At 33.8% G+C, this 26,371-nt stretch overlaps 1 protein-coding gene across 9 annotated transcripts in view; it reads right to left on the reverse strand.

Moving 5' to 3' along the window:
- Positions 1 to 26,371, reverse strand: part of NBEA (neurobeachin) — a 473,668-nt gene that overhangs the window by 312,063 nt on the left and 135,234 nt on the right. For all 9 annotated transcript variants that reach the window (XM_051778818.1, XM_051778819.1, XM_051778828.1 and 6 more), the window contains exons 14-24: positions 22,383 to 22,462; positions 21,524 to 21,586; positions 21,318 to 21,415; positions 19,478 to 19,570; positions 16,328 to 16,436; positions 14,775 to 14,856; positions 14,436 to 14,559; positions 13,921 to 14,113; positions 12,644 to 13,666; positions 8,238 to 8,455; positions 6,625 to 6,778 (exon numbers count right to left, since the gene is read on the reverse strand). In XM_051778818.1, the coding sequence (XP_051634778.1) occupies positions 6,625 to 6,778; positions 8,238 to 8,455; positions 12,644 to 13,666; positions 13,921 to 14,113; positions 14,436 to 14,559; positions 14,775 to 14,856; positions 16,328 to 16,436; positions 19,478 to 19,570; positions 21,318 to 21,415; positions 21,524 to 21,586; positions 22,383 to 22,462 (2,237 nt within the window). The remainder of the gene's footprint in view (positions 1 to 6,624; positions 6,779 to 8,237; positions 8,456 to 12,643; positions 13,667 to 13,920; positions 14,114 to 14,435; positions 14,560 to 14,774; positions 14,857 to 16,327; positions 16,437 to 19,477; positions 19,571 to 21,317; positions 21,416 to 21,523; positions 21,587 to 22,382; positions 22,463 to 26,371) is intronic.

The raw sequence follows: 26,371 nt of genomic DNA on the forward strand, positions 1-26,371 counted from the left end.
CCAACCAATGTACATCTTTTATATAGTACATAGAGTAATTTTATGAAGCAATGTAAACCAAAGTAATGTTTCAACTGATTACACAGAAATGAGCATTTTACAAGCCATTCAACTGAAATGTAATAAAGTAGTTAGTCCTTGTATGAGTAGGAAAATATGTTTAAAATGCTTTGACAAAACAAATATAAATCACGAAAAGTAAACTAGTTCTTCATGCATAATGTTGCTTCCTTAGAAGCAACACAAGATAGCTTACTATTATATTACATTTGGGTGTGATATCTCCAATGTAAACCAATATCAAACTAGATATTAGAATGTTTTTGAACCACAGAAAAAAAATCAAGATTTACTAAGTCCTTTAGACCGAGTTAGTCTTCAAATTCCAATGTTCACAGTTAAATATATGTTTTAAATTTTTACATTTTAATTTTAGGTAGAAGTACTTTCTCTATTATCACAGTGGGCTAAGAACAAATTCTTAAGTTTCCACTGGTTCTGTTTTAAAAAGAGAAACTGAATTTTCATGAGTATGTCAGTACTGTTGTCATTTAAATAGTGGAAAAATCTAATCTAAAAGAAAGAAAAACAAGCTGAAATGATGGCTTTCTTTCCTTTTGGGACAGAAAATACCATACTCGAAGAGTTTTTAAATGAGTCTTCTTCCTTTTGTAGCTAGATGCATCTCAAGGATTAACCTGTGGCTATTATATCTCAATTACTAGCTGACAATTCTCATATCAGTGTGCCATTGGTGATTCTCAGAATTGTTATAGATCACGCAGCACCTGTGGCATCACATGAGTCCTGAACATGGTAATGCTAATACTATACACAGGAATTACATCTCAGCTTTTAATCCACAGACCTAATGAGGCTATCTTTAAATGTCTAATGGAGTTTTGTGGACCATTCATATCACACCAGCAGCCCTCAGATCACAATTTGAGAGCTGATGTTTTGAAGTCAGCTAGTAAAAAATTGAATTATAGACCTCATAGAATTAGTGGAAAAAATAAACTGATTGCAAAGAGGTTTGGAAATTTACTCTTAATTGTCACATATATTTAAACTCCTCAAATTTCTTTTGCCTTGCTCAATGTCCTCAAGTCCTTGTCACAGCTGCTATCCTTGTAGCAAGCAATGATTATTTCAAATTGCTAGCTTGTACACAAAATGTTTTATCTGGCAACCCGCTTCTATTTACAGAAAGCATCTTCTGCAAATGTTTTTCCTTATAGGTCCCCTTTTTTGCACTTTCACACCATCTTAATAATGTCTTCCTTCTAGCTGTAATCTTTTTAAAAAAGCCTCAAAGATCTCCCACACAGAAAGGAGAAAAAAAAAAAAGGAAAAAAGTATTTTATATTTTATGACATACCTCTAATTGTGGCAGTTATCTTATATCCCAAATTTAATAAGTAAGACATCAGGATCAAAAGTGGAACACACTCCAGTTTATATTGTAAACCAACAGAACTGCTCATATTTTTTGTTAATATTTGCTCCAGTTTCAAATTGTTTCCTATATACAATTGACAACACTTTAAAAACATCAGCATTTGAAGTAAGTTCTTGTACTGACTCTGGGACAGAAGTAGTATAGAAGTAGTATAGAAGTAGTATAGAATGGAAATTGAGGGAAATATTAAAAATTGTGAGAATAGACATTGTGGATTACAGTAAACTTTCCCCTGTATTCCATACAAACAACATAACCTTTTGTGCATTCTTCAATCACTCACAGGTCTGTGAATGGTTTGTTTGCACAAATAATGCATGTTTTATTTTATTTTCCTTTTTATTTTTTCTGTTGATATTTAAAGACTTCTATTTAGACCATCCTAGTTTGGATTAAAAAAAAAATCAACCAACCAAACCAAATGAAACAAACAACAAAAAAACCCAAAACAACAAAACAAAAGGCAGATTTCTACTACAAGAATTTAATAGTGAGGAAATTTCATAATTAAGACTGTCCGTTCTACAGTAGACAAGGAATTATGGAGTAATCTTTCACCCAGCCCAGAAGAACTGCCATTTCACTCCAAATCCAAACTATGCAAAGGAAAAAAAGTCTTTTTGAAATGGGAAATTCTCCAAACATTCATCTTTTTAAATAAACTGTGACAATACTGCTTTTTCAGCAAGGGAGGGAAAGCAATGCAGAATCTGTTGCACAAAAGAAAAAACCCAAAACTGCAATTGCTCCAATGTTCTCAAAGTCATTTCTCTAAATTTATCCTTGGTTCTTTTATACAAATAGCTTAATTAATTCAAGCATCTAATATTCTATTCTACTAATGAGAAATTCGTGAAATGCCTTTTAAAAAAATGAGAGGCAATGGGACACATGTAAGAACAACTCTACAGCAGACTGTTGAGAAGAGAGTTTTTCAACAGAATTTAGGACTGTTTAAAAACAAGCAGCCCAGGATGAACTCAGACTTACTTGAACTTGGACTCACACACTGAAGTCAAGGAACTGTGGACAAGTAGGCTTATGAGACAGGTAAAAAAGGAACTATGTGTTTCTGTTTGTCATCTTCTCCATTAGAAAACAAGTAAGGTATCTCATAAAAAGTAGCTGGATCCAGCTCCAGGTTAACAATCATTCCAATCCCTTGACCCTATAGGTAGATGTCTACATCAGAGATAGCTGAATCATTTGTTACTGTGGAATAGCTCTACCAGCTAGAAATCTAGGCCATATATAAGTACTTCAAGTGGATACTTAAATTTACCCTAATCTCTTCCTGAATTCCACCACTGTTTTATAATCATCCTGAAATTAAAGGATTGAATAACCTTTACTCTCTGTTCTTCTTGCTCTCATAGTTCATTATTCCAGACCAAAAAGTAAAGTAATTTTTATAAGCATATGTAAATACGTGACCTATGCCACAAATAAAACCCCGTAAGAGGAAATAAGTAAGAACTACTACTTTAAAATTTCATTATGGGCCCAAAAGGCCTTCAGTGGCAATATTGGAGACTCAGCATCCATGAAAGTGAAGAAGAAATTAAGTAAAATGAGCTCATACATGTTGATAAATTGAATATGTATTCTATGGGATCTACAAAATATGAAGGTTTTGACACCTCAGAAAAGCTCCACAGAACAGAAATATGGAGGATCAGAGACTAAACAAGATGAAGATGCTATGGGTTCAAACAGGCACACCAGAAGATATGACTCAAGCCTACAAAGTCATAAATGATATGGAGCTGAATAAAGACATAATTAACTATTCCTTTCATAGCATAAACAGTAAGACACATTGTGACTTTATGCATTTAAGGAGGCTTAAAAAAGACAAAGACAAGAAGTGTTTCTAATGTTATATAATTGCTTTGTCAAGCTTAATGCCATAGAATATCATGGAGGCTAAAAGCATAAATAGGTTCAAAAAAGATTAGATAACGTCTAGAAGGATAAATTCCTCAGTGGTTATTAAATATGACAGCCCAAACACACTCTCTAGTTGTTGAAACCCTAAACGCTGAAATGAAGTTTTAGTAGAACAATCAATATGCTTGCTCAGACTTCCCTATTTTAATGTGAGCTGCAAAGAGTCACTATTGGAGGCAGAATGCTAAAGCAGATGGGTCCTTGAGCTGACCCAGTGAGGTAGCTTATGTAGTCTGTGAACAGCTTCCATTTCTAAGAGCAGTGCAGTACTGCCTGAGTGGACTTCTAATACCATGCCCAGATTAAATTACTGAATCACAAAAATCACACAGAATCAAAGAATGGCTGAGGTTGGAAGGGATTCATGAAATGCAACACAAAGTTTGGACTCTGTATCTTGTGGATAAAAACCTATTCATTGATATAATTCATTACAACACAGTAGGTTCCACTTGAAAATCAAGAAATACTTTTCTACTGTGAAGGTGACTGACCACTGGCACAGGTTCCTCAGGGAGGTGATGGAGTCTCCATCCTCTGAGACAGTCAAAAGCTGTCTGAACACAGCCCTGGGCAAGTGGCTCTAGGTGGCCCTGCTTGAGCAGGGGTTTTGGAGCAAATGACTTCCAGCATCCTCCTTCCAGCCACAACCATTCCGGTGATTGTTAGTCTTTGAGTCAGTGAGGGAGAAAGCCTATTGGTTCCTTCATCCATTGAGAGTTACTCTGGCAGAAAGTGTCACTTGCAGACCTGCTTTAAGTGTTTTTATGCAGTGGAGACATCATATAAATCTTCCAGTTTCAAACCTCTTTTCCCATTAGCAGCTATTGGAAGGAGGACAGCAAGTCAGTCTTCTGTAACTGATTGCTAGCACTGAACTACTTTGCCCTTTCAAGCCTGCGAAGAAATACATCACAAACTAGCAATCCATCCACTTTCTCCACAGCAGTTCAAGGATGCCAAGTCTGAAAATCAGACTTCTAGTAGGAAACTTCTTTTCATTCATTATATCATAGATATTCACAAGTGGCCTGATGCACAACAGGGCATCTGCTCCCTTCAAAGCTGTGATTCAGAACAATACTGAGGGAGAATACCTTCTCTAAGAAGGAGGAAGCATGTGCTTCACTCTTTGTCACAATGATGAATATATCCACCTTCCTGCTAATGTTTATGGATGGGCAATGACAGAACAGGAATGGAGTTGAATGGGAGGGAAGAAGATCTCTGCTAGGTGGAAGTGATTACGAAATTATTGTCTAGATGAGGTGAGAGTAATTTGTGATTCTATCAAGTGCTTCTGACCCTACTTGTACATTTGGGGCAAAAGTGATCTTTTTGGGTTTTGTGGGGGTTTTTTTGGTTTGTTTTTTTTTTGTTTGATTGTGGGGTTTTAGTGGTTTTTTTTTTTCTTTGTTTGTTTTCGGTTTTGTTTTTTGTTTTGGTTTTGGTTTGATTTTTTGTTGTTTGTTTGTTTTGCTTTGTTTTGTTTTTTTTAATTTCATAGAGTATAATTAATTGAGTTTGAAGCCAGCTACTGATCTTTTAGTGAATTACTTTATTTCACAATTTATTTTGTTGCCCTAAGCAGACGGTAGAGCATTCAAGTAATACACACAGTCCCCATGTAGTGGAGAAGTGCATGCATAATACACAAATATGAAAAATGTACTCTTTTGTATCAATGCATGTAAATCATTGTTATTTAGCATGGCAGTATCAACACACAGTATTTTAACAAATAGGTGTGTAATTTATAAAGTTGTGTCAGCTAACTACCTACACACACTCACACAGATATGTATCATCCAGAATAAATAGAGGGAAATGGTGAACCTCAAAATTATTTTTCCATAGAATGGCTCTGCAGTATCATAAACCAGGATAAGAGTTAAAACCCTCAAAGACCATTCAAAGGAATTGCAGCCTAATTAATGCTGTGCCCATTTTATATTTTTATATAAAAGATGTCAAAACATCATCATTTTCAAATGATGCATAAGATATTTGTTTCAAAAATATCTCCCAATGTCCTTTTATCTAAAGACTGATAGCACAGCATACATTTCAAGATGGTTCAGTCTGCATTCTCTCATACTTGTCAATATTTACAATGAAGCATCTGCAAAATCAGGACCTTGTTGTCATTCTTGCGACTAGGAACAATTAAAGTCTTTCGCTTACAGTCAATTTTTTTCCAGTTAACACAGTGAAAACAATAAAGAGACAACATTTTACCATTAATTGCCTGTCTGAAAGTCATATTAATGTTTAGCCAATCTCTAGCCATGTATTCATAGCTTTCAAATAAAATAATTCAAAAAAAGTTTTTTTCTAGCTAACTAGAAGTAACAGTAGAGGCAAGTTAAAGTAATCTCAGCTGCTGAATGGCTACAACAAGGAACTGAGCTTTTACTGCCAAACTATATTTGTAGCCTCCATTGCCTACTAGCCACATTTCAGAGGAGCCTCTTTGTCCCTTCTCGGTCTCATTGTCTCCATTTCAAAGACCAATACTAACTACAGATGCTTACAGGATGCTCAAGATAAAACATTTAGTATGAAAGAAATAGTCACAGATACTATATGCACAGACAGGGCATCACATTCAAACACTGTAATTACTCTTGTCAGTTACATAATATTTACAAAATATTCCTCCCTTTTTCATGAAGCTACTTTGCCTGCCTGAGCCATGATCTGCTAAGAACTTAAAACTTACTAAGAATATTGGAGCAGATAAAAATATCAGTCATTTTCAATACAAAATTAAAAAGGAAAAAAAAAAGGGGGAAAGGACCTCCTGAGGGAAGAAGTAAATAGAGCAGTGAGGGGATGAGTTCTGGTATCATTTGGCATGCAAACAAATAGCAGCCATGCAAAACAAATTCATGAATATCAATAACGCATGCAATTTTATTACAGGAATCATTGTCCTAATGGTCTTCCCTTTAAATGAAATATTAAATACCTATGAAATATTATTCTTACTTAGTACTACTTCTCCGATAAAACTAGCATTTCAAATGCAAAATCTTATAAACACTCTGTATATCAAAATGTAACAGTTTCGATTGTAAATTTAAATTTTTGTAAGAAATTGGCAAAGAGGAGACAGGAGTCCCTAAAGAAGGAAGGTCAGGTGGAAATAATAGTTGGCACTAATAACAACAATTTCTAATATGACCACTAGGTGGAAATATTGTACTTACAGTTGGGGATGTGGCTGCCGACAGCAAAGGTAAAATTCCTCCACAAGCAATAATAATATTGTCTACCATCTGGGAAATGAGGTGTATTGTGTTGTGTACAAAAATAATATTTTCATTGCTATTGACAAAGTCCATCACAGACTTAGTGGAGTGACTGCAAGAACAGAAGAAAGGATGAATTAAAAACAAACAACTGAAACAAAAGTTTAGAAAAACTTAATCTTTGCAACCAGACTGTGAATGTTTCTTGATACATTAGAGAAAGATGGTCTACAAAAATTTACATGTAATTTGTATAAAAATAGGAACAAGACTAACGAACAAATTGACTGCTATCCATTTTCACACAGGATTAGATTCAGATACTCAGTTGAGAACAATGGCTTATAACTTTTTATTCCCATCAACCACTACTTTAATTCACAGACAGTTCTGCTAAAATCAGTGGAGTTGCTTCTGCAGCATGGAAGTAACTATTTAACACTGAGAGTTCACCATGTTGCACAAGTGCCATTTGAAGCACACTTGATAACACCTAATGATAATACCTACCACTGTTTTAAAGGAGACACTTGATAACATGATCATACCTTGATCTAATATTAACTTTATTAACTGATATTAAATTTACCATTTACATTAGCTTTGCAAACCACAGATGCTAATAACATTAGGTGACATTTCAGCAACTCCTAATTCATGAGAAACTGTCCCATGAAACAGTCACTCCCAGAAATATTAAACCCCTGTGTGAAAATATTGAGAAGTACTCTGGTCTGTAAGTATGGTCTTTCCCCATGATAACATTGTTGTCAGCCAGCAAACAAAATTAAAGGCTTCAACTGGAAATATACAACACAAAGTACAACCCTCTCCCACACAATTGGCCAAAAGAAAAATATCAAAATTTTCTATTTCCAAGTGAGTATCACAGAACTGTTCACCAAACTAGAAATTAAATCCAATATAAATTTCTCCTTTGATATAAATATGCTCAAGTTTTCTGAAAATTAACTATTTTGTACTGGAAACTAGATTAAATTGTATCTATTGTATTATAGCTACTTGAATATCTCTATTAACATGTACAAAACCCCTAGGAAATCACATTGCTGTCATAAGATATAATATAGCCACCAAGATTAACACCAAGTAGGATCTGGAATGAAAAAAAAGAAATTTGCTTATAGAAAGAGCATTTCCTTAGAAAATGTAATAGAAAAGAGGTTTTATTTATAAGGCTTGCAAGCAAAGAAGCTCTCTTTTAATTGACCAATTAAGAAAATGCCCACTAGCAGACACACAAGTTGTCCTCATGTCTGGAATAGAAACAGTAGATTATAATGCTAAACATAAGCTGAAAGAGCAGCTCAGTTTAGTTAGGTATGCATGAGTTACACAATCCCTCAAGAAAGTAGAAATTACTTGTGAAATAGAGCTGTTACAGGCTGGGAAGGAGCAAAAAGAGAAGACAGAAGATACAGAAGGGCACTTCAGCTAACACCAACTCTTTCCTTTCCCACTATCCCAGTAACATCCCCTCTAGAAAACATCTAATTTTTCCTTATTGATGGAAACACAAATCAGGAGTCAAAGAAGAAACACCCACTTACCTTCTCCAAACATGTACGTCTGTTTCTAGTGCAAAAAGTAAGTCTGTCAGGAGACGCTGGTGCATGGGAGACCATTTAAACTCTGGAATACGAAACATAGTTGTGCGTGGACCTGGACTAAACTGCCGTCGCTGCTCTTCCGTCATTGGCATTCCTCGGAATCCCAAGTCAACACGTAAATCCCGGTCTTGCTGGGTGACAGATCGACCCTGTACTGCCTACATCAACAGGTTAAAAAACCATGTCAACTTTCTGCAATGTGTTTTTGAATGCAATGCAAAATTTGAGAAAGGATAGGCTAAAATGACTCAGCAACAAACTACAGGAGATACTGATATTCCAAGGCAGGCAGTATCCTTCAGTAAATGAGCTGCTCCAATACAAATCAACCAGAACTGAGAGGCTTTGACTGGCTTCCCTTTCAGATATTCACCAAGGTTTTACAGTTAAGTTCTTCACTTGAAGTATTACAGAAAAGACCAAATGTAGCATATGCAAGGTCAGCAGTGACAAGACTTTGTTTACAGGAAACAACTATATTTTTGTGCTGATAACACAATTTTCTTTGAAGATTTGACTCAAAATGGACAAACTACACAGTGATAGTTTCGAGGAGTCAGGGTACTTTTAGACAGCTCCTCATTTTTCAAAACCAATTTATTTATCTGGTCTTTTTAGCAGGATCATTAGGGAATTAAGTCTAGTCTCCTAACACTTTGTTAATTCGTTAACAGTTTTATGGATCCTCAGGACAATCTTTAGATTCTCCCAACAGGTGGTGGATGTGAATTTCTTTCCTTTTCAATACTACATAGTCATAAGTATTTCTACTTGGTGATTAAAGACAAAAGTAAAAGATACACATAGAGAATATGATAGGATGATGATATGCTATGATGATATGCTATACTATGATATGATATGATATGATACACAGAGAGGATATGAGTATACAGTGAAGGTAAAAGTAGTAAGGAACAAACATCACTGAATTTAAGGTAAATATTCAAAACAACAACAACTTATAATGTACAACATCTCTGAAAGGGAGAAATACAAAGTCTAATCCTTGAAATTACTTTTAAGTGACTTTAGATTAGTTTAAAACTAAGAAAATAGAAAGTATCCTTGCTTTGCTCACATATTAATTTCCCAATCTCAGCATACTATTTTAAATCTGGACATTAAAAAGCAAAAGAGAACTTTACAAAATATTTCTGCTAGCAATATAAAAATGGACATGGCACTGAAGTTGAGTTGAAAAGTTTCCTATATCTTTAGTCAGATTTTGATCTCCTGTAGCCTGGATTTTGAGGGCAGGGCAGGTGTCCTTCATTCGATTTGACCTATAGGGAGCAAAATAGTTAATGTTGCTTTCATTTCCTATGTTTTTCTTAGAGTTAACTTTAAATGATTCTTTTCTTTTTTTCTTATCTAAGATTTAAAATTTTTTTGTATGAATCTTCTGCATAGTGCTTTCAATTCTATTTTCAATCTTTCCTGGTTGGGAACATAGAAAAGAGTGAATTTTATATTCTTTAATATTTGATCTATTATTGATAAAGGTACTAACTTTTCTTGGAAGTAAGCAGTAGTTCCCTTCTCTGTTGTGCAATTTGTTTGCTTTCTTTCAGTCAACCTGAACAAAAGACAGTTTGCTTCTTACTGATAAGGCGGGGAGCTGACCGTAGATATGTGTTCAGAGAATTTGAGGTTAGCAACTCCATTCACATACCACTTTTTTTGAGTAAAATTACAGGTAGCTGTCATGTCAGCAGCAGTAATAGAATCATAACTGTACCACGAGTGCTTTCATCTAGTCAATTGTTGGAAGAGAAGAGTTAAAAGCAGAAGAATGGCAAGGAGGATGGTAGATTCACTCAAGTGACCTTGTATCTGGGAATGCCAAGGCCTGGAGAATATCAGCGTGAGAAACCCCAGATATTATGGGGGTTTATCTGTTACTGCTGTTTATCCTCCCTCTGTTTTGAGAAGTAGAATTTCCATGCAGAGACAACATAGGTGTTTACAGAGACTTGGAGGCACTGTCAAGCACATGCTTGAGCTCTCTGCTTTGGGAGAGAGATCAAAGCTCAGAGACCACAAGAAGCACAGGGGAGATCACAGCATGGTGTTAAACCACATGTGCACGGGCCCTTGATAAATGGGTGCAAATCACAGACCCACCGCCCCTCAGGATAGACTGAGCCTAATGGTGCCTGCCTGTGTTCCCACTTGGGTGTCTCCACCCAGGTGTTGCTTTGGGATCTTCCGGTTAGTGAGGCTATGAAATAAATTTACTCTTTGCATTTCAGCTGTGGCTTTGTGGTTGTTCTGGATACCTGACTGTGTTGATTCACACACCAATAATACCATATTTGCAAGAATGGGCTTTGATGTGAATTGTCATTGCATAAACAAGCATGAAACACAACTATCTACACTTAGGTGGCTGGTCTTTAAGTCATTTTCAGTGGTCTCAAGGAGATCAAATCTAATGGGGCAGTCACCACATGTGAAGCAATCAAAACTCCGACCCCAGCTCTGCTGTAAAAATGCTAAAATTAACATTGTTCATTACTAATGAAAACAAAAATGTTCTATTTACGTTTTATTTAATACCTATTCAATCTTTTCTTTATTAACGTTAACTTCATTTTAAGACATAATATATAACCACAGACAGCTTAGAGTTCACAGGGTATTTCGAAACACCCAAAGAAGAGATTAGAAAATAACAATTCTGCTGGTTGCTCAGTTGATAATTCTTTTTAAGAAAATTATTTAAAAGATATATTAATGGATACATATTTTAATCAATTCATTGCAGTTTGTAATTGATTTTAGTGGGAAATTACTGTAATTTAAGTAATATGTGGAGACTCAAAGGAGCTAAACAACTTGTAGAGTCAGACTTATAATGAGTACACAGTTTGTAGGTAATATGCAGATCCAAATGATACATTAGGAATTTTGTGAGTGGCTAAGAAGAAAACATTTCAAAAGCATTTTTTATTTGCTATGTTAGAATGATCTGATACTAGCTCATTAAGATCTATGTATCATTTTAATCCTAACAAATAATTATAGGCTTGAGGAATCTACATTTTTATAATTCAACTGTTCTTAGGTGAAATTTTTCAAGAAAATTGGTTAGAACCCAGAAAAATCCCAAAGTCACACCAACAGGATTTTCTACAGTAGCTACTACTAAGTCAGATTATCTTTTTCATTAAAGATTTACCTTATAAATTCACTGTGTTTATGGGTGCATATATGTATGTAGCAAATTTCACTTGTCTTTTACTCTTTAAACAAAAGTTCACATTTCAAAAGAAAAAAAATAAACAAAAAACCCCACAAAAACATGACTACTCTTTGTCTTGCTATCATCCTTTCATTCCACTTATCAATTTCCATGGTATTAATAATCTTTAATTTTAAGACTTAAAACATAACTGATAATAAGAGATAATACTATTTCTATTGAGAGCTTTCAGGGCTTTTTCCTTATTAAACAGAATGCTTTTAAATATAAGGATCCCTACACAAGGCTTGATAAGGTGTCAGTGATGTTATGAGGATTTTCATAGTTATGGGAAAAACATTTACAAGAGAAACCACAACTGTTTTTTATAATACCTGCCTAGGGAATGCAAGAGCTCCATCTGGTTTTCTCTTAAAAAACAGAGGTTCTTACCATAAAAGAAGAGACTTAGAAGTGAGTGTTACTGGTCTGAGTGGTTTTGGGTGACTGTTTTTCATTTTTTTGGGTTTTTTTTAAGGGAAATTATTTCTTTTGGAAAACAAAAGGTTGTTCCAGTAAGTTAAATGTCCATTCCCTGGAGTTTTTCTCAAAGTATTGTTGCTATGAAGAACAAAGCGGGCAGGCTGATCTATATTCTTTCATCACATGACGTACTTTGTGTGTACTTGAGCATATCCCTGAAACTCTTTCTTCTGACAATTTGGTAGACACTATGCAGTACTGAGCGGAGCAATTTTTGCAATTTATGCTTGCTTCTTCTTCCATAGTTGCAGTAAGTCTGTTTAACTTGAAAATCTTAGGAGATAAATACATAGGAGATACATACCAGACATAAAGTCAGCTAGTAAAATCTTGAAGGTAGTAAATTCTAACACCTGATAACATCCTTAAAAACAATCTTTGATTACACACAACGTTCTCTGAACAATTGTAATAAATATTTTCTATACAGACATGAAAGACTTCAGAATCCTTATACATTATGGCATTTTCAAAGCAATTAGGCCTCAAAGATGGACACTTTTCATATAATTGAAGAAATACACTTCAAACATCTCTCAGCTCTCATACTATTAATTTATCACGCATCAATGAACGGTGATTACATCAGACATATACATGGCTACTTGAAATTTACCTGAGTTGTGGTAGTTGTCTGGATCTTCCTTATCTCCTTCCCTGCTTCCTTACCATCATCAGATCTTTCTGTATCTGATATTATACTTCCTGCATCAACACTAGGTACAGTTTTGCTACCAGAAGACTCTGTCTCAAGAGTTGTGGCAGTCATTTCAGCATATTCTAATCCTTTAGATGATGAAGACAACTCCCTCTCAGAAATGCTACTCATTCCATCTGAAGTTGTGTGAATCTTGAACTCCTTGTCCTCTATTATACTCGAAGCACAAGTTATATCTACACTACCCGTCATATGAGCAAGCAATCCCAAATCATCATTTACACCAAGATGCATCGGTGTCTCTTGAACATTTGGAATAGAAATGTGATTACTTGAAAGTTCAGGTAGAAGTTTCTCCTCTTGACTAGGTATTTTATCAAAGAGAAATGAGGTATTGTTAGTAGAAGGTTCATCTTTCTCATCGGCCAGAGTTATTAATGGACCATTATCTTTTTCCTCATTCTTCTTAATAATACCCACGCTTCCATGAACATTGTTTTGGAGCTTCTCAACAGCTGCACTATATACATTATCTAGAAGAGATTCAACTTCTACAAGTGCACCATTTTCTCCAGTTACCAGTGTCTCTGGTGATAAATCCATATCATCAAGTTTTACTTCAGTAGCTTCTACTTTTTCAGCTTTTATATCAACTAAAAGATCATGAACTTCCACATGCACTCCTCCTCCCCCGGGTCTCTCAGCAGTTCCAAGCACATCATCAGACACCTTTGAAGCCATGAGCAAATCCCTTGTATCTGTGCTGACGGGGTAATCTGTTTCACTTTCTGGACTTTGACTTTGTGAAAGATCTTCTATCTCTCGAATTTCCATGCCACCTTTTGCTCCAGTTGTCTGAGAGGAAAGACCTGAAATGGTGCTCACATTCCCCTTCTTCCCCTTTTTTATGTTTTCTTCCTCTTGCCTTTGATACTCTTCATACATTTTTGCTAGATATTCCTTGTGAGCCTCATATGTGACCTTAAAAAGAAAAGAACAGATTATGTGGCTGAATATACACTACATGAACTTGGACAAAAATTACAAGAATCTTAACGACACATTACATACAGCTTACAAAGCGTTTAACAAAAAAATGCCATCTTGACATGAATAGCGATAGCCACCAGATGGCACTAAATCACTTTACATTTCCTCTTACTATACTGCTAGTCCCTTTGGGGGAGTTACCAGTATTAAAAAAAAAACCAAAACATCCACGAGCCATTTCTTACCTTGGAATGAGCTATAGAAAGAGTATCCACCCATACTCTCCAGCCTCCCCATTCGTATTTTATTGCATGATACAAGAGAATACGGAAAATGTTGTAAACCATCTCTGTGATCTTCTGCTCTTCAGAGTTCTTTGGGTTAATGTATCCCAGAGAAAACATCCAGTCCTGCCACACTGAACACTGAAGTAAACATCTAAAGTGAAATAATTAGGTCAAAATATATCCAAACAAAGCTTCTTTATTTTAACATTATGATGGTTAAGATGGGAGGAACATCTTCTCTGAACATCAATCCAGTGTAGAAATAAACTTAAGAATACTTCAGTATGAATGAAAATTTAAATTATATTCTAAACAGAAGAAGTATTAGTTGCTAAAATCACAAAAGTTACCACAAACCTATTAAATTTATTTTAAATATATTTCATTTAAGAGTATACAACTCCACAGAGAGTATAACAGATTGCTACTACCCAGAAATCAAGGATGAAAAAATACTATTTGCAGTGACATACCTTCTGTTTTCACGGCTATTACTAAAGAGTTTTATCATATCAGATAAGAACAATCGTCGAACTTCCATCAGCTCTGCACTTGGCGTGGAGTTTTTTAACAGCGTTGCCACCACCTTAAGAATCACTTTGAAAGAATAAATTAGTTATGTAAAGCACTGTAACAATGTTTAAGAAAAGAAAATAGTTCCTGTCAGCAACTAATGTAAGTAGTCACAGAAAGCTATATGTATTTAAGATACATGAAGGAATTGTTCTCACTTTCTGAACCAAATTATTTCCAAAAAACCCACAACCTCTAGGTGATACATTTAACATAAAAACACAATATATTGTCCTTACTTGGATTCTGAATTTTCACTGTTGAATCTGGCTCTGGATGTGGTTTATGAACAACTTGTGTGCATACTTGTTCTGTCAAAATCTAAAACAGAATATTAACTTACTTTTACCATTATTAATTAAACACTACAGCACTTCTTTGTTCATTTTTAAATTTGTTAAGAGCATTTACCATGGCCACACTGTAACTTCATATAAAAAAGTTAGGTAAAATATTTTAATACTTGAAAAATAGAATAAAGCAATTCCTGCACTCAGGGATCAAGATTTTCATGGTTTACAGTGTCTGGTTAACTAACCCTTAGTTAGTTGACTACATATACAATTATGGTATTTTAAAGATATTTCATTCATATTTTTCATAGTGTTATACATTCACAGTTTAAAAATTTGTTCACAAGCTCCATACATCAAAAATTATTCTCATAGATTTCATGCACCGCCAAAACAAATAATTCTTATAAGTGGGTGTACTTTTCTCCACAAAGTAAAGAGGAAGAGTCAGAGACAGCATTCCATTCAATGAGATACATATTTTATGAGAATACCAATAACAAAAGCTATCAGAAAACTGAATGTAGGATGTACACTGTGAGACCCAAGTGGCCAAACCATACAAGGTAAGCTTAGATATGCGCAATAAAAAAGAACTTGATGTCTAAGGCATTGGCTAATAGATGATGTTTAGGTTTTCACAATCATAGTAGAACATTTTCTACATCAAACTCAGAACCCTAAAGACCAAGCACTCCCTTAGTCTTCTGTGTCTTTTCTGGAAGCAGTCCTGAGCATCTATCCATTACATCTATTTCGGACTAAAAAAAATTAAAAATCCTTCTTGTCCATAAGGTTTTCAGAAATTGCAAGAGATTCTATTCTAAGTCACCATTTTAGAAATAATTGAAGATTGGGTGTGAAATTTATGCATTTATAGGCATGAAGACACAGGTTTCAACCAACTTGATGTTGCCAATATTTTGCTTTAACAAAATTGCTCATCATCAAAACTGAAGTTTCTACAAGAACCTGGTAGAACAATTGAATGCTTTGAGGTCATACTCACTCACCTGAAACAGTTTTTGCTATATAAAAATGGTTGTGTTCACTTATCATTTGACATAGTTAAAAAAAGAAAAATGGCACTTTTCAAAATTCTGTAAACTTGAATGGATGGGCACAAAAAAGAAAAAAAAAAGAAATAAAGAGGCACCTTTGACTCCAGCACTTTCCATTTCAGCGGAAACAAACTCCTCCAAACAATGGAGGAGTAACAGCAATTAGAGATCTGCAGTAACTTTTTTTTGGTGGGGAAAGTAATGAACATCTGAAGTAACAGGATCTCTTCCATCACAAGTGGAAAGTTTTACAGAGCTTATGTAAATTATGACATTTTTAATAAAAACAGCTAAAACATGGCAAAATATATTTTGAACAAAGAAATCCTTTCTTAAAATTTCTAACACTTTCGCAAAAGTCTTCAGAATCTTGTAAAGTACAGATATTTTAAAGTCATATTTTTTATAATAGAGATGAAAATCTTTAATAATTTGTACCTCATAAAGCGTGTTATATGTTGTAACGGTCACTGTATTTGTATGCAGCATCAACCTTTCTCCAAGAAGTGTGAAAAGACTGTGAGTATGCATGATTTCAACCTTTCGCCTGTAAAGGAAAACAAAAACACTAGGCAAATGCCAAGCCTGTTGAACATTTTAAGTAAATGCAAAATAAAACCCGAAAGCTAAATATTTTGTTGTTGTACTAAAAAGCTCCCAAACTTGTTATTCTGTAAATACGAGGGAACAAACATCATTTATGATATATCCCAATATGAACACAATTGTAGCAATACACAAAGGTTCTCAGACAGTAACATTGTATTTAAGATGGGTTTTTGTATAAAATAAATCACACACCTTTCTCTACCCTCCATGATTTTCATAGTGGAAAAAGACAAACTAATCCCTTTCTATCTTACCCAGGCTAAGAAAGTTCAAGATGTTCATAGGCTGGCTAAAGTGTAATCCTGAAAAGTTATGAAATTGCACATGATTGAAGTGAATTTCATATCTAGTATCAAAAACCACTCAAATCTTAAATTATTGGAGAACAGTTCAGATCAATGAATTCCATCTGTCCCCAAACCCTATCCTTTTAAAATTGGATATAACATCACAAATAAACAGAGTACTTCTCATACTTTGTATCATTAAATTTACCTACTACTATAATGAATATGAAATAAAAAACAGTGTTTTTCAAAATAATTAACAATCTATATTAAAGTAGAAGAAAAATATTAAATAATATAAGGTACAGTAAAGTTTCTGAAAATTTTATGCATTCAAAAGCTATGAAACTGTCTTCTCCTGATTACCAATGAAAATAACACAGGTATAAATTACATAGATTTATTCTAGAACTTTTGAAATGAATACATCATATTATAATTTTCAAATAACCACAAAAGAGAGTGGTAACAACTTACACCAGTGTGTACTCTTCTGTGCACAAAAGGGAGTTCATGAGTTACTTATGAGAAAAAGTACACGTATTCAATCTTTTATACTTTGATTTAGCAGACGAAAGAGGACTTTGACTGCAAGGTTTAAATGCGCAGATAAAAACCAAAAGTAAACAATGGACTATGATTTCAAGTAGTGACACAGAAAGAATCAAATATAGCAGAGAAGGAAGAGAACAGGATTTTGTCAACTGTTAAAGTTAGACAAATTAGTCTATCATCACAGATAACAAAGAAAAATCAATTAAGTTATTCAGGTCCTCATCTAACACTTTACTGGTCACTTCTCCCAAGAATCAATTACTTCCACTGTATAGCTTCATCTGTGATGCATATATATGAACTACAGAAATGGTAATTGGTTTTGTACCTGCACATTTGTTATAATACTGTAACGGTTAAGATTTCATAAATCATGTAATATGTCTTCATGCAATTCTGCTTTAGTGTATTAAAATACAATGCCTGCTTCCTGTACTGTGAAACAGAAATATAAGTGCTTTATAATTTTATGTAGTTAATAATTTTATGTAGTTTATAATTTTATAATTGCTTAGATTTTCCTGTGCCGACGCCTTAAACCTATGTTCGGTTTCCCACATTCCTGTCGTTGACTTCAATTTTATAAAATCATGCATATGCACATATATGTATGTTCACAAACAGGCACACCTCACAAGCACTAGCTGCAACATATGAAATGGGGGAGGAATCTTGCTGAAATCTATATAAAATATGCACATTTGGAGATGTTCAGAGATCTGAAAATTTTAAAAACCTCTGAAAGTTACACAGAATATTCAAGTGGGTTTCAATTACTCCAATTTCATGAAAAAATAAATTTAAATTTAGGCTAAGTACATATGTTCAGTCAACAATGGAAACTACACTGATATATCCATAATTGCAAGTAGGTGCTAAGGAATGGGAAGTGAAATTCAGCTTCTGAAAATTCTCACTTTTCTTTTTCTGTAACATTCAACCAACATACTTTGCTACTTGATTTTCTGGATAAACGATAAATATAGTAAACAAATGTACTTATCTGGACACAACCAGGCTCTGACAAGTCAAACCTTCATCTGGTGTATCTTACTTAATCCAACTCCTATTAATGTGAATGATTTTTAGTAAGTAATGTTTGAAAAGCCCTTGGAGATTCTTGAGTGGACTATCAATTTGCTTTATTAATTCCCAGAACACTATTTGACTGGCTGGATCCAAAAAGAAAAATCCCATTTAGGAGCATATTCTCAGCTAACCGTCTCTCAATTATACAGTCATACTTTATTGATCTTACTGAGAAAAGCATGTTTAGCAGTACCACACTCTGGCTGGACTCCTACCCCCTTTCCCTTCTAAGGAGGCTTACATGATGAAGTCTGTGAAGCACGTGTTAAATTTTTATACTGCACAGCATTCCAATGAAATATTGTTTAGGGTTAATCCCAGCAGGAAGCTTAACATCACATGTAGATGGGGAAAAGTGAGTAACAGCAGGCTACATGGCACTTCATGCTTGTTAATGCTTTCTTGACTCCATATTATGAAAGATGAGACTAAGTACATCTATTTCATGACATCTGGTCTTTTTAAATGTGATTATTTGTTGCTGCCACATCTTCTATGTATTTCTTGCCCAGAGGTATGTCCTTAACTCCTTTTTTAAATACCGCTTGCTTGATTTGCTTCTTTTCCTTCTGAAACTTTCCCATGTCAATAACATGTTCTGCATGTAAAAAGATTTTTTTCCATCTTTTTAAAGCTATTTTTAAAAGTACTGCCCTGAAAATTTTATTGCAATGACACCGATAATTCCAGAAACAAATTTTTCATCACAATCATATGTTTCCTGTTAACCTTATCTGAACATGCAATATACAGTTATAAAACGTATTTTTTAGAAAATGTTTTTCCATTGTTTTAAGACTTGAGTTTCAGCATATCATTTATTTGGAAATCAACGTATCATTTCAAACATCATAGTAATAGCAAGTTAAGCGGAAAAATCCATTTTATCCCAATGTATAAAGGCAATACTGTGCAAATTATTAATCAGAAAATCTAACAATTTTAAGTAATATCTAAAGACTGTCAAAGAATATATAGTAATTATGACAGAAAGACAAGAATTGTGAACTTAAATACACAACTATAGAAATTTTAAAATCACACTTACTTATGACCCAAGTGTTTAAGAAAATATCCAAGGACCTTCAAAGCTTGCACCCATATACTTTCACTCTTGGAAGCAAGTAATTTATAAATTACTCTGAAAAAGAAATTCAATACGATTATTACTGAACATTATATATATAGATTGTATTTCACTAAACAGGGGTTTTTATTAAGAAATATAATGGTAAAAATAGCAATTACACAAAATGGAAGGATATACTGAAAGAATCAAGCACAACATAAGAGTTTGATTATGAATTCTTGAGTTTGGGGACATGGTGTCTTTTGGTTCAGTTGAATGTTTTATAATAGAAAGCATCATCTTATACTTCTAACTTGGAACAATCAAATAAAAGACAGTCTGAGCAGTTGTAGTTTAAGACAAGAGAAACAGACTGGAACACATAAGGTTATATCCTGGAGTTTCTTAGAGTACCTGGATGCTAGTGAAAATCTTGGGTTTTTACACCCTTCTGTTTTTAAATCCTGGATTGAAAAAAGGCCTCAAAAATTAACTGATTTAATTATTACATATTTAATTAATATGATAGGTTTAAGCACAATTTCTGAAGTCTTTCAGAAAGGAAACCAGCCTTCATCTGAAGGTACCAAGAGACAGAAAACACTACCTTTCCCCTGGGCTATTGTTCAAGGAAGTTTTGAATTTATATTTTAGCTTCGCTTCAGCTTTTAGACATTCTTTCTAGTCTTTCTCCATTAGAAGTGCTTTAGCAGACACTATCTTCCTCTTTTGAAAGGACTTATGCTATTAGCAAATGGCCTTTGAGGTTGAGGCTTTTGTCCTCTGACAACCTAAGCAAATGAACACCTAATTCTATGTAAAGTTTTTGTTTCTTTTTTCAATACTTAAATGTTGCAATGTTGTGCATTCTTCCCAGTTTTTCAACACAAACTTTTAAACACAAAGACTGCACCATCACAGAGTTTGAATATTGGTACTACAAATGTTACATAAAGATGTCTTCAGTCTTCCAGATCAGTCCTACCCTTTTCAAAAGGTGTCAGGAATAGAATTCTGCCTGAATACAAACTACAAGCAGAAAGGAAATTCCTAACCATGAGTACAAGGTGTCCTCCCTTCAAATAGCATTGTCATTCAAACATTCAAACATTCAATGTTTTAAGTACACGTATTTATACAAAGATCTTAGTATTTAGGCAAAATTAATCTTGACTTCATTAAGTAGTAGATGTTGTGTGGGGTTTTTTTCCTTTTTTCAAGTCCCTTGTATTTTCCAAAATATTTTCAGAACAGTAAAAAATAAAATTCCATAGTAAATATTAATTTATTACATGAAAAGTATTTGTCCCTGAAAAAGATTTGTATTGCCAAATTAGGCATAAATAAACAAACAAAAAAAAGCCCACTTCTCCAGGAATTATCAGTTATTAATTTCACTGTCAAAAAGATAACCACCTGAATTCCACTCTTTTCAAAGAAAATTTGAGTGGCCAGGGCAGAATTTACCTTTTCCTCTTCTTCTCCCCAGAAAATGTTAAACATACCAAGAAAGAATATTCAGAATTGTTCTGAGATAGATACTCTGCTTTTTGATGCATCTTGTTAATTATATATTCTATTTGAGATTAAGAAGCAAGTACAACAATACATTTACCTTGAAATATCATAATGATAATCTTTAGTGGAAAGTTTCCTCCAACCTATTGTAACCACTCATTTTGTCCAAAAATAAAGTCTAAGTTAATAAAATTGAAGTTTGAAAGATCAGCAAGTGTGATATTTATGAGAAAAAGAAGCAAACTGGAGAGTCATGACACTGGAACTACTTTTGATGTATTTTCTGACTTCACAGTCTTACCGTATCCCATTCCTCTGATCAAAGGCAGGTATCATGGATGCTGGATGTTCGGACATTAGTGCCACTAGCAGCTGCAGCACATCATGAATATTTTCATCCTGTATGACAAGCATCAGTGTTATTCTACAAACTAATCTCAACAGCAAGCTTCCCATAGTGCTGGTACAATTGGTAACAGTAGAAGATAAGTAATTATAGAAATGTACCTCATGCATTGTTAGTAAGTAATTTAATATGCTCTGCAGTTCATCTTCTTTAACTCCTCGATCCTAAAAGAAAAACAAAAGGAAGGACATCACTCAGTGAAAATATATTCTTCAAGTTTGCTCAAGCAAAATTTGGACGAAATCAAATAACCTTACAGCTTTTCTATTTAAATTTAAAAGACTAAATTCTCACAATCATTCCATTGCTTTTCCTTATCACGTTGGTAATTCAAAACAGTATGAGGTCAGTCTTCTGTTCCTGACAGAAAGGATTCTTATAGTGTGCGCCCTCAGATACTACAAACTATTACTGTCACTCCTCCAATTTTGGAGACAAAATAGAAAAAACAGACAGAAAAGGCCAAGCCAGAAAATACTGGTTTTCAATCTAATCTCAAATAGAAGATTATATCTCAAAGGCTAGTGTTCAGCTGTAACAGAGAGGAAGAGTCCTACACCACTTCAACCAGTGGTAGAAGCAACAAGAAGGTTAAAGCAACTACTAACTTAACAATTGCCATTACCTTTTTCATTTGATCAATTTAATAAATCTAATGTAATCTAATCTAATTAATTTAATAAAAATTATTTAATAATTATTATTTCAAATATATTTTAATGCCTTAAATATAAATATAATAATAATTTAATAATATATACGGCAGAATTTGGTGAGGTAATAAGAAATATTGTATGGATTTACTATCTTTATGCTGATTAGAAGTAAGTGCATAAACATTAAAATTGACCAGAAACAGATACAATACCTGACAGGTATTACCTATGTTCTACTGTGAAAGATTCTATTACACGTATATAACACATCTGAATGGTTTCCCTCTGGAACAGATTACATTACCTTCAGTATAAGTTGTTTCAAGAACAGAAGCATAAATGCCCTTAGCGATATGATTTCTTTCTGGGAGGGTCGAGGACCATCTGGAAGAAGCAAAATACAGCACTTTTAAATATAAATTAATTCATTTAATGACTGCAGCTTCTTAAGGAAATCACAATTCCCACAGCAGATTTTGTGGTCTACTCTTATATAAAAGTTCACATTTGCAAATTATATTATTTATAACCTTTCAGAATCACATTTTTCAACAGCGATATACTTAAGTATAAGTGATGTTCCACCTGGAAAAAAAAAGGAAATTCATATTCAATTTTATTTAGTTTTTTAAAGACACACGAAGATAAAAGATAGGAATAAGATGATAGTAATAGATAGATAGCAACATGTGATAACAACTTGGAACGACTAAGCCACTATGCTAAATATCATCTGAATGAAAACCAACAAAGAAAGGTTTATTTATTATTTATTTACTGTTTATTAATCTTTGTGACCATTAAGGCATATAGATAATTCAGTGTCAGTGTCAGTCAGAAACTGATAATCAGCACTGCTAAAGACTAAAACCAAGCCTGAATCAAAACAACTACAAAGATGATGCTTTTAAGATCTGGTACAGCAACCAGAAGTTCATAATAGAAAATCGTAACATTCTTGTTAATTGGCAAAGAGAAAGGATGTCTCCTTTATACCACACCAGGATGAGTCACTAAAGCATTTCCTGCTCTTAGATTCTTTATGTAAGTATTTATCACAGATTTGCGTCAGATTTTTTTAAATATACACTCATAACAAGAGTTAGCCAGCTTTACCCTGACAAAAATAAATGAAAAAAAAAAAACAACATTATCCAATTCTTCCCTGCAGCATAGAGCAATTATAGAGGCACAGAAGCAGAAGTAATTAAGAAGGAATAAGTAAACATATTCACAGAGTTAAGTACAGTCAGTACAGGTGTGGGAAAAAAAACCAAAGCAAAAAAAAAACAAAACAAAAATGATTTGAATAACAAAAATAATGATTTCTAATTCTGTCTCTGGAAATAAAACATCGTGTTATCAGTTCTACCAGCAACCAAATGCAACATTCTTCCATCTGTTTTGATTTTTCTTAATATGTGAAAAACATGATTTTTCTACTCCTTACATTAATACGACATGAAACAGATAGCAGAATCTGATCTCCATGAATACATAAATAAAATCACATCTTATGTGGGTCACAGAAGGACCTATTTTTCTTACTGCTGTAAAGCTAATGAGAACTCAGTTCCACTTTAACCCAACCCTTGAAATAACTGTGCAACTCTTTCTATCCACAAAAACTATAATTAATTTCTCCTTATAATAATTTTCATAAATCCCACTTCTACAGTTCATGTTCAAAAATATTGGACATGAAGAACATTCTTGAAAACTCTATTTAATGTGAGGTAACTTGCACATTAGCAACTATGCATTCTCCATTAGGAGGCATGATGCTACTCATAAAGGTCCATTCACAGTAAGGGTTGTGAAGCACATAGGAAGCACTAGTAGAGAAACAGAAGTGCTTGGCCATTCAGGTCGAGAGTTTACTATGCTACACAGTAGTCCGGAACTTAAAAGCACATTTCTCTCACATAACACAGACTCCCCAGGGAAGTGGTCACAGCACCAAGTCTGTCTGCGTTCAAAAAGTGTTTGGACCATGCCCTCAGACACATGGTGTGATTCTTGGTGTCTCCTGTACAAGGCCAGGAGTTGGATGATCCTGATGGGTACCTTCCAACTTTGCTTATTCTATGATTCTATGATCTACAAACAATGAAGCAGCAAGTATTTCATACAACGCACCACAAAAGGGTCCAAAATTGCAGTTTAGTATAATACATTTCTGACACTTGTTAACGCTGAGAATCCTAAATTATTTTCTCTTAGGAAGAAAACTCCACAATATTTACTTTACTTTTTTCTGTTATTACTTTTATTTTATGCCTTCTCACTGATGGTTCATTAGTATTTCCAGAGAATGCCATGTAGTTGGTAAGTAATTCCAGCGAAGATTTGTCAAGGCATAAATATCCTGGTGGGCTCTAATGACTTCTCTCTTAAATTTGCAGAAATTGAAAACCAAATTAATTCAGAAACATGGAAGATGTTTTTAGAGTGCAAAAATATTTTCATTTTCTTTCTAAAGGTTAATAAAGAAATTAAACTATCCAATAGTTAGTAGACATCCAAAGATGAAAATAAAAAAGTATGTTTAAATTTTCCTCTATTGCTTTGATATTAAAATAGATGTATTTTGCTCCTTCAGAAGACAATTACAGCTTGGTTAATCTTTAAATATCGGTCTGGAGTATATTTTGAAAAGACAAAACATCAAAGACAACTGATAGCAGAATGCTAAGATGTCTCTGTCAGCTTGAAGTATCATTGAAATGCACCATCTACCGTCTACCAATAGCAGGATAGAGGTGACTATCTCCTCACTTATCCTCTTACTCATTTCCCAAATCCATAAAAAGAAATATTCAGAACGAAGTTATATATTTTAGATAATTTTCACTTCATTGCCTCTTTGCTGTGTGTTTGGATACTGCAACTGCTAGGCAACCCTATTATCCTTACTCTGTATGATTTAACAAAATATTAAAGGCATGCATGTGGCAAATCAAGAAAAATAGCTATAACCACAGTTCAAGTTTAAAAAATAAATAATAAAATTCAGACATTCTTTCCTGTGGAAATTGGTTTGACTTTTTATGCTCCTTTTAAATTTAAAATAAACAACACCAAAAGAAAAGTATAACTTGTCACTTTAAACAGATAACTCACTTTCACTATGTGGATCTATACCTAAAATATAAAAGCTTCTAGGTATAATTATTGAGCAAGGTGATAATTTCACATTTTGAGATAGTGTTTCTAATACTTCAGAAGGAAAAAAAAGACCAATATGAATTCAGTATTCTGAATCTAAGAAGAAATACCACAATGAAACAGGAAACCAATAACAAAAGAGAAGATACAACCCTAAATTTAAAATAAGTATTTGAGCCTTTTAAATAATTCAAAGTATTTATACCTCCCATTTTATAAGCTTAATACTAGGAAAAACAAGGGGGAAACTAATTTTTAAAAGAAAACTGCACTAGCCAAATGGGAAACTTTAATTTTGAGCCACTTTGGACTTAAAATAAGGGATACTAAACTGTCAGTACTGAAAATTCACCCACTTTGTGCTTTATTAACACAGAGGAAGGCAATAAAACCCTGAAGCAAAGCAACTGTCTGCAAGTAATAGTAAATCAAACTACTAATACTAAAAAGTGTTTAAGTATCGCCACATAAAAAAGGACATGCCTAGAAGACAAGAAAACATCACACTACTAAAATGTCTGCATGAATAAGCTTACTCTCTAATATGACAGCAAATTATATGAAGGTACTATAGCACTTGAAGTCAAATTTCGGATATTGGCAAGATTTCCACTAAAGTCTTCTTCAGATCTGAAAAGCCTCATGTCGAGTCAGCTTAGAGTTTCAGCTGCCATTTACTCACATGATGACATTTTTCTGTTTCATACAGTAAAGTTACTGTTCATAGACAATGGGGCCTCTTCTTCCATTCTGAGATATCAAATGCTACTTAAAATGCAGCAAATCTAAAATTCATCTGATTGTGTTTGTACAGTGCAACTTTCTTGCTTTAACAAATTACTTTTTTATACATTATTCTGCATTGTAACAAATTATACACTTGCTGGTTACATGTGGCAGAAGTGGCTGCATGCAGGCTAATAAAAATCAGCACAAAACCAAAATCCTGGAAGAGTTAACTTTTTTGAAATACTAGGATTGGTGCATCTAGTAAAGAAAATCAATGTAATATGCTGGTGATTAAACATTTTGAAAAGTTTTCAGGAATTTTATCAATTGAGAATAAACCTAGTGGATTTGATAAAAATCTAATAAGAAATTAAGTTAATGTGAAATTAAATTTAG

This window comes from Manacus candei, unplaced genomic scaffold, assembly GCF_025592945.1.
Source record: "Manacus candei isolate 608988 ecotype Guabito, Panama unplaced genomic scaffold, ASM2559294v1 h1tg000014l, whole genome shotgun sequence".
Taxonomy (NCBI): Eukaryota; Metazoa; Chordata; class Aves; order Passeriformes; family Pipridae; genus Manacus; species Manacus candei.